The 9324-nt window shown below is 33.9% G+C and overlaps 1 protein-coding gene and 1 long non-coding RNA gene across 2 annotated transcripts; both read left to right on the top strand.

Annotated features, from left to right (window-relative positions):
- The first annotated feature begins 492 nt into the window (after window positions 1-492).
- Window positions 493-3844, top strand: LOC131656793 (uncharacterized). Its single transcript, XR_009300296.1, has 4 exons — window positions 493-594; window positions 1401-1973; window positions 2099-2264; window positions 3709-3844. It is a non-coding gene; the product is annotated as an uncharacterized LOC131656793 (long non-coding RNA).
- A 1262-nt stretch (window positions 3845-5106) lies between these two features.
- On the top strand, window positions 5107-8651 carry LOC131659144 (uncharacterized). Its single transcript, XM_058928377.1, has 2 exons — window positions 5107-7754; window positions 7835-8651. Exons 1-2 carry the CDS (start codon window positions 5107-5109, stop codon window positions 8649-8651), a joined length of 3465 nt encoding a protein of 1154 aa, XP_058784360.1.
- The last annotated feature ends 673 nt before the right edge of the window (window positions 8652-9324 follow it).

Raw genomic sequence — 9324 nt, 5'->3', positions numbered from 1 at the left:
TGAAAAATTAAAAAATGTGTAACACAATGGCATTATTGTAAATAAACTGAAAAAAATACATGCGGTGGCAGAATTGTAAATAAAATGAAAATCTTGTTATAAGGGATTTTACACCAGGCCTAAATAATACCCAATGTGAGAAATGTTACACACAATGGACCTTTACATCGGTTCAATTAAAACCCGATGGAAAATGTTACACACAGGGCCTTCACATTGGGCCATTCAAAAACCGATGGGAAATGTTACGGCCATTTTTTCCCTAAAACCCTATACACTCCTTACAGAAACAAAACTTTTCTCTCTTCTTCTTTACGCACAGTTCGCCGTCACCACCAATTTCTTTCGTTCGCCGTCACCACCCTAACGCGTTCGCTGTCACCACCCATCCTAATTCGTTCGCCGTCACCAGCCGAAACCACACATCTCTTTTTTTTTTTCACGCTTCGACGTTCTTCCCGGCATCACTGCCGCGGCGGAACTTCTGCAACAGTGCACAATAGCGGCTGGTTCTCCTTCTACAACAGTGTCGGCGATGGAATCAAAATCGATTTAATCTTAGAAGCCTTCATCTTCAACATTGAAATCATTAAGGTAATATATCTTGATTTTAAGGTTTTGTTAATTAGGGTTTTTTGAAATTAGAAATTAAAATTTGATATTTTTGTTGCTAAGTTAGAGTTTTGTTAATTTAGAAACTAGAAATTAGAATTCTGTTAAGGTGGCTTTTACATATGCATGTCAGGGATTGATACTAGACTAATAGTTAAAAGATTAAGTATTTACCACTTGTGTCATACTATGTTATTTGTGCTAATCTACTCTACTATGTTTGATTTTGTTTAACTATTTACCAGCCATAAGATCCTATTGGCACCTTCGTATTACTTATCCGTAGTTTTTTCAACCACTCTTGAATCTTTTTAGGCTTTTAGATGAGGTGTATTGACTTAAGGTTTGCATATTGATTGATTAATAAGGTATGTGTTTTGCTAACTTGGTTTGATCAATCCGTTGTATTCTAATGATTGTATTATTTAAAGGGTTTGATATCAGGAAGTGAAAGCTTGTATGGAGTATAATCACTCATCTATGTTATAATGAATCTTGAACCCATGTTGCCAAGTCAAAATATGTACTGTCCAAGTTAGATTTAAATCTCAATCTCCCAGTGCTTCTCCCAGGAAGCATAGTTTGTTATGGTTAGAGTTTGAGTTTTATTAGAGTGTTGAAAAGATGCAAGTTTTGATGTTTTAATCCTTTTGTTCTAGTGTGTATGTTGTAAAATAAAAACAAACTAATGAAATTTTCAAGTTTAGATTTGTTAAATTTTACTAATTGAAGTTTAGTTTTATTAAATTGAAAACAAGTTTTATATGTATTATCTGTATGTTTTTCAGGTTTGGTCTATGGCTAGAAGATTTGTTCAGCCACATTAATATAAACCATTTGTTAGAAAGTGTATTATACAAGGTGATATTGGCATTGGAAGTGTTAGAGAAGTCAATGCTTAAATTTGTTTTTCCAACTTCCAAATGCATCCTTGCGTGAGGTGTGTGATTATGTCATCACAAATTAATGTTTATTATTCTTGTTTGTTTAATTACTTTATTATAACACATTATTATAATTCATTATTCTAACATGCAAAGACTACTAAGATTACTAATTTAAAGACAAACATGATTGAATTGAGCAAGTTCCACAAAGATGTTGAATTCATCCTTGAGAATCTAACTGTTAAAATCAGAGGTTAGTTAGTAAAATTCATGTTCATTTTGATTACATTTCCATTAATTATTGTTTCATTGACCATAGTTAAAATACAACTCTTTTGCTGCATAGGTGCTATCTTGATTCAGTGGCTTCTCTACAAAGAAATTGGAAGCTAATAGAGTGGCAGCAGCATTGTACAAAAAGCTTGGTTCAGCTTTGAATGTCATAGTGACTCCTACGTTTAGTTTTTAGACAAGGTTAAAAGTTATTTCAGCTTTAAATGAATCATTGAATGATAAAGCATCCATACAATTCCAACTTCATGTGAAGTTCATATGAATATAAATTTGAATTAATCTTTAAAATTATTTTTGTTTGACAGGGACTTACTTCTAATAGGTATGAATAATACTTAGTAGTTATTGATCAAGAAATATCGTATTGTGAAAGATGTGAATGCAAGAGACCTCTTTACTCATGATACCCCTTCCCGCCGATGCTTTCCAATTTGATGATGCTTCTTTTCAATGAGATGCATCTGACCTGAGGTGCTTTTTTAACTCTACACTTGTTCTAATTCTTGTGTTTGTTGTGTGGGGCTAATAGTGTCATACATGTTTCATTTTCTAAGATATTAACATGGTATTTAAGGACCCATATTTTATAAAATGGTATCTCTTTGCGTGCTAGTACATCATGATGATAATCCTTTAATTGTTGGTGTTTATAATAATATATCAATTAGTTCTTTGTGAATCTCTGATTGTTGAACTCATTTCTCCCATGGTGTGTTTAGTTGCCTTTTGAGAAACATGGTACTAAGGCCAGATTTCAATTTCCTATCCATTTCCAACATACCCTGTCAGCAAGCTCACTTTATGAAATGCATGGCCTCTAAAAAGATGTTTCATTTGGAAAATACAATAGTCAATGTAGATGCACATGGAAAATTTCTGATTTACTTTTCCAAAAACATGGGTGCCATCTCTTAAAATACAATGTTTGTGGTCCTCCCATTTTCTTCAAATTAAGGTCATCCCAAATTAAGTAACATTAAAGTGTTATGATGTCTAATCAAATCTAAAGATATCAGTCTCATGTGTTCTGTCTACTCTATTCTATTTCTGCCTTTACTTGTACTTCAATTGATTACTGTTAATAAAATCTGGAAATCTCATGTGAAATTTTCATTGCAGTGAGAAAACTAAGTTAAGCAGTGTGTTGCTTTGCAAACACTGATAGCCAAATTAGAATGGTTCTTATTATTTTTTTTAGAGTTTTAATTCTTGTGGTTTAGATGTGAAATTTGAATTCTTTTTGCGATGGAGCGTTCCATTATTTGGAGCAATTTTGGTGGGTGGGATAAGTACTTTTGAATGGGTCAGTATTGATTGTATGCGCCAAACAAAGTGCAGAATGATAGACAGTTGTTTCATTGTTTTCTTATATTTTGGTTAAGTATCATTTACATCAACTTTTGTTTCCGTGCTTTGATTGAGTTTTATATGACTATCAAGCATAGAGATACCATTTTACACTTGAAATAATTTGAGAAAATAGAGTAATTTAATGGAATCACATGTGCTATGTATTAGTGTTGATAAACTAAAAAGAATTTGATTGAGTTCATATGAGTGATTGAGTTCAAATGGTTAATGATCTCTACTCATGAACAAATTTGTTGGACAGAACTCAACTTATTTATCTTTTGGGCGAATTAGAGATTATCCGATGTATTTTTTATGAACCATGAAGTGCGATACGCTCTAAACATCATACACGCCTTCAATATGTTATATATTTTGTCTCGGCATATTAATAGATATTTTGTTAAGTGCTGAATGCAATTTTTGTTTTTGTTTTTAGTTTACTCTTAAAGACAATACTTATTTTTATATACCAATTTGACTGTTTTGTTCTATTTACTTTGCGTTTTGTAACTTAATGTGAACTTTCAAAGAATAACTCTATATTTTTATTTGCGTATTGTAGGTATTTGATGATCCTACAGAATTAACACAAGAAGATTTGTATGATTTGCGACTCCGTTGGTTTTTTAAGTGCGCGAAAGGACTTAAATGGTTGGATATTTGTTGTGTTATTATTTTGTAGTTGTAAACCGTGTGTGAACCTTTCTTATCATTTTGTACACTTGTGTATCCTAGATTAATACTTTTGTATATTTTGATGAATATATATATATATATAAATGTGGTCTGTGTGTTGTGGGAAAAATATGCAAAATAGCGATCTAACTTTGGTCTGTGTGGTATTTGAATCTTATATGGAAAATTAGGTACAAAATAAATTACAGGTTAAAATAGGAAAAATAGTCATTATATGCTTAAAAGAAGAAAATATATTACATCGGGCATTATGAAAACCGATGTAAAAGCCAGTCTATTACATCGGGCAAAGTTGAAAACTGATGTAATAACAATCTATTACATCGGGCATAGTGGACAACCGATGTAAAATATATCGTATATTTGTTTTATAAAAACATTGAATTATTTTTCACATCAGACATCTGAATTCAACCGATGTGGTATGTTAATTTTTCACATCGGGCCTTGGCCCGATGTAAAATGTCTCGGACTTATTACATCGCCTGGCTTTACATCGGGCCCAGGACCGATGTAAAAAGTACTTTTTGCCCGATGTAAAAAGTACTTTCTGCCCGATGTAAAAAGTATTTTCTAAACATATATAAACTATATACTTGTTTTTAGTCCTAAATTTAGGACTAAAAACAAGTAAATATATTTTAAAAACAGGTATATAATTTTATATATGATTCACATGTATATATTTTTTTAGGATTAAAAACAACTAAATATATTTTAAAAACAAATATTTTTTTAGGACTAAAAACAAGTATATAGTTTATATATGTTTAGAAAAAGACAAATATTGAATATAATTTTATTGTATGTAATAAAAAATAGTGTATAAAAACAATATATTTATTAAAACGGTATATAAATAAATAGTATATATATGTTTATATCTCACCAATTTGTGTGCTTTTGTATATATATATATATATATATATATATATATATATATATATATATATATATATATATATATATATATATATATATATATATATATATATATATATATATATATATTATATATATATATATATATATATAGTTTAAAAGCAAGTATGTATGTTTAGGACTAAAAACAAGTAAATATATTTTAAAAACAAGTATATAGTTTATATATGATTCACATGTATATATATTTTTTAGGACTAAAAACAACTAAATATATTTTAAAAACAAATATTCTTTTAGGACTAAAAACAAGTATATAATTTATATATGTTTAGAAAAAGACAAATATTGAATATAATTAAACATGATTCACATGTGCAGTATGGAACATTACCAATTCTATCGTAGTTGGATGTATGATAGAATGTTTCCTGGACGACGTGGGCTTAAACCACTTTTTATGGAAGGAGTTGCCGCGTTTCTCTCGTATGCATTTTCTCAAGAATGTTGTCGCAGGGAAGGAGGGGTAAGGTGTCCGTGTTTAAAGTGTGGTTGCAGAAATATTATTAGTGACCCTAGTGAAGTGAAACGTCACTTGGAGAGAGTGGGTTTTAGGTCAAATTACTGGGTTTGGACATCTAATGGGGAAACAATGCAGGAGATGAATACAGAGGCTTCTAGAAGTCAAACACATATAGAATCAGGTATAAATAGAGTTGATCCAGGGAGTAGTTCATCACATATGCAATGCCAGGAGCAATTTAATCTCGTCGAGGAGATGTTCACTGACGCATTAGGGGTGAATGTGGCGTATGATGAACCACAAGACTTAGATGGAGAAGAGCTCCCGAATGAGAAAGCTCAAAGGTTTTATCAGCTGTTGAAAGAAATAAATATACCATTGTTTGAGGAGTCTTCTGACTCTAAGCTATCAATGTGTGTGAGACTTTTGGCTGCGAAATCAAACTGGAATATTCCTGATCAGTGTTTAGAATTCTTTGCGAGAATGATGTTGGACGCGACTCCTGTGAAAGAAAACATGCCTACAAGTTATTATGATGCAAAGAGGATGGTGTCTAAGTTGGGATTAGAAGTAAAAAAGATTGATTGTTGCATTAGAGGTTGCATGTTGTTTTATGACAACGAGTTTGGTACAAATGATGAGGAATTGGAGGAATGTAAGTTTTGCGAGAGTCCAAGGTATTTAGTTAGCAGTAAAGGAGTTGACCAAAGGCAATATCGCATTGCAGTGAAATCTATGTTCTATCTACCAATAATACCTAGGTTGCAAAGAATGTTTGCATCAATGCACAGTGCAAGCCAAATGGCATGGCACCATACAAACAAAATTAGTTCAGGCATGATGCGACATCCATATGATGGCGAGGCATGGAAACACGTTGATAGAGTTCATCCTGAATTTGCACTTGAACCTAGAAATGTCCGACTTGGATTATGCTCAGATGGTTTCACTCCTTATAATTTTTCAGGAAATGCATATTCTTGTTGGCCAGTTATTGTTACCCCGTACAATCTCCCTCCTGAGATGTGCATGACAAAACCTTACATGTTTTTGACATGCATCATTCCGGGACCGTTGAGTCCAAAGGCGGGAATCGATGTTTATTTGCAACCTTTAATTGATGATCTCAAGAGGCTGTGGGTGGGAGCGTGGACTTATGATGTGTCTCGTAAACAAAATTTTAATATGCGAGCGGCTTTGATGTGGACAATTAATGACTTTCCGGCATATGGCATGTTGTCTGGATGGGGTACACATGGTAAAATGGGATGTCCGCATTGCATGAATCACACAAAAGCGTTTACTTTGGACTTTGGTGGGAAAAGTTCGTGGTTTGACTGTCATCGTAGGTTCTTACCTACCAACCATGAATTTAGAAGGAATAAAGATGCTTTTAGAAAAGGAATAAAAGTAAAAGATCTACCTCCCCCTCGATTGTCATCGACTCAAGTATGGAATAATGTTTGTGACCTATCAAAATTTACAGACTATGGTGAAGCACGTAGAATTAAAGGATATGGGGTTGACCATAATTGGACAAAAAGAAGTATCTTTTGGGACCTCCCATATTGGAAGGATAATTTGTTGCGTCATAATCTTGATGTTATGCATATTGAAAAGAACTTTTTTGATAATGTGCTTAACACGGTGATGGATAATGAGAAGACAAAAGACAATGAGAAGGCACGAAAAGACATGGAACTTTTGTGTAATCGAAAAGAATTGGAGTTGAAACCTCGACCAAACGGAAAATTATTAAAACCCAAGGCTTGTTACACTCTTACTCCCCAAGAAGCAAAAGCTGTATGTCGGTGGTTAAATGAATTGAGGATGCCTGATGGTTATTCTTCTAACCTGGCAAGATGTGCTGACGCCAACACCGGGAAATTGCATGGAATGAAAAGTCACGATTGTCATATTTTCATGGAACGATTACTTCCAATTGCATTCAGTTCACTGCCCAAGAATGTGCTTAATCCACTAACTGAGATCAGTCAATTTTTTAAAGACACTTGTGCTTCAACTTTAAGAGTAGACGACATCATTAAATTGGATCGAAATATTCCTGTCATTCTTTGCAAGTTGGAGCAAATATTCCCGCCAGGTTTCTTTGATTCTATGGAGCATCTCCCTGTGCATCTTGCTTATGAAGCTTTTCTAGGTGGACCTGTTCAATATAGATGGATGTATCCATTTGAACGATTCATGGGTGATTCAAAGCGATTAGTTAAAAATAAGGCACGAGTTGAGGGATCAATTTGTGCACATTATATACATCGCGAAACATCACATTTTTGCTCTCATTATTTCAATCACATGATGTTGTCTCCAAGAATCATAAGGAACGAAGTTCGCTTCAGTGAAAGAAGTCAATTTACCTTATCAGTTTTCGGTCGTCCAGGCCGTCCCGCAGGGAAGAAGAGTGAGCATTGGCTTTCACAAAAAGAAATGCAATCTGCTCATGTTCATGTGCTGATTAACTGCGTTGAAGTTAAGCCATATCTTGAGTAAGTATATTTTAAAGTAAGTGTATATGTTTAATTGGTTAAGATTTACCTTCTCTAACCTTTTTTTCTTTTCGAAATAGGGCATTTGGTACCTACTATTATCAAAGCACATGCGAACAACCATCGACTGGTTACACACATGCCTATTTTCCAACATGGTTTAAGCAGCAATTATCATGTATTGTTACACCAAGTCCTGACTTAATACATTTGCGAAATTTGTCTGAAGGCCCTAGTCAACGTGTAAATGAATGGCACACATATTTTGTAAACGGTTACAAATTTCACACTGAGGATTGGAGTGTAGGGAAGAAAACCGTAAACAGTGGTGTAGTCGTAAAAGGAGTTACAGAGGGTGGTGAGGACGACTTCTATGGGGTTATCACACATATTTACGAGTTGGTTTATAATTATATGGACTCGGAAAATAAAATTGTCTTATTTTACTGTGATTGGTATGATCCATCTTCTAGAGGAACAAAAATTGATAAAAAGTATAACACTGTTGAGATTCGAAGAGATAGAAAGTACAAAGAGTATGACCCTTTCATTATGGCACATAATGTTAGGCAAGTTTATTATGTACCTTATCCTTCAATTACCCCACGCAAACGAGAATGGTGTGTTGTAATCAAGTCCAACCCAATGGGTCACATTGAGACTGATGAGTTAATGGAAGATGTTGCATACCAACATGATGAGATTTCACCTGTTAATGAGGTAATTGAAATTGGGGAGATTGTAAGTTTGTGTGATACTGCAGTTGAGGGTCAACAAGTTGACGCAAGTAACTTGTTGTCAACAAATCCTATGGAAGAAGAGCATGAAAAGCTAGGAGAGGCTGAAGACAATAATATCATATGCGATGAAGACAACGAATATTATGATGATGAATAAATTGAATATGTAATATTAAATTGAATATGTAATATTATCTTGTGTAATATTAACTTTTAAATATTATCTTGTGCAATATTAACTTTCAAATATTATCTTGTGTAATATTAAATTTCAAATATTATCTTATGTAATATTAACTTGATAATATTATCTTGTGCAATATTATCTTTCAAATATTATCTTGTGTAACAGGATAAAATGCCACCCAAAAAAGATGAAAAAGGTAAGGGTCAACAAAAACCTCGTCGCACCAGATTCATTGTAGAGGAGGTTCCTAACTCGGATATGTTCGTTCCTATGCCACGCTCTACTCCACAGCCTATGCATCCTACACCGCCTATGCATCCTACACCGCCCATGTCTGGTTCTTTCACTGGATTACTATCCATGCCCCCTGAATCAGGTTTTTTTTGTCCTCCTGGATACTCTTACCCCACATATTTTCCTATGGAGACAGGTGGATCTAGCATGCCATTACCCATGCATATGGGGACAGGTGGATCTGGTAGCATGCCATTACCCATGCATATGGAGACAGGTGGATCTAGCATGCCATTACCCATTCCTTCAGAGGATGATACCAGTGCTCCTGGAGATACCAGTGCTCCTGGAGATACCAGTGCTCCTGGAGATACCAGCGCTCTTGGAGATACTAGTGCTGAGGAGCAAA

Source organism: Vicia villosa, linkage group LG3 (assembly GCF_029867415.1).
Source record: "Vicia villosa cultivar HV-30 ecotype Madison, WI linkage group LG3, Vvil1.0, whole genome shotgun sequence".
NCBI lineage: Eukaryota > Viridiplantae > Streptophyta > Magnoliopsida > Fabales > Fabaceae > Vicia > Vicia villosa.
The sequence above is the reverse complement of the archived record's forward strand: the minus strand, read 5'-3'. Positions and strand labels throughout refer to the sequence as shown.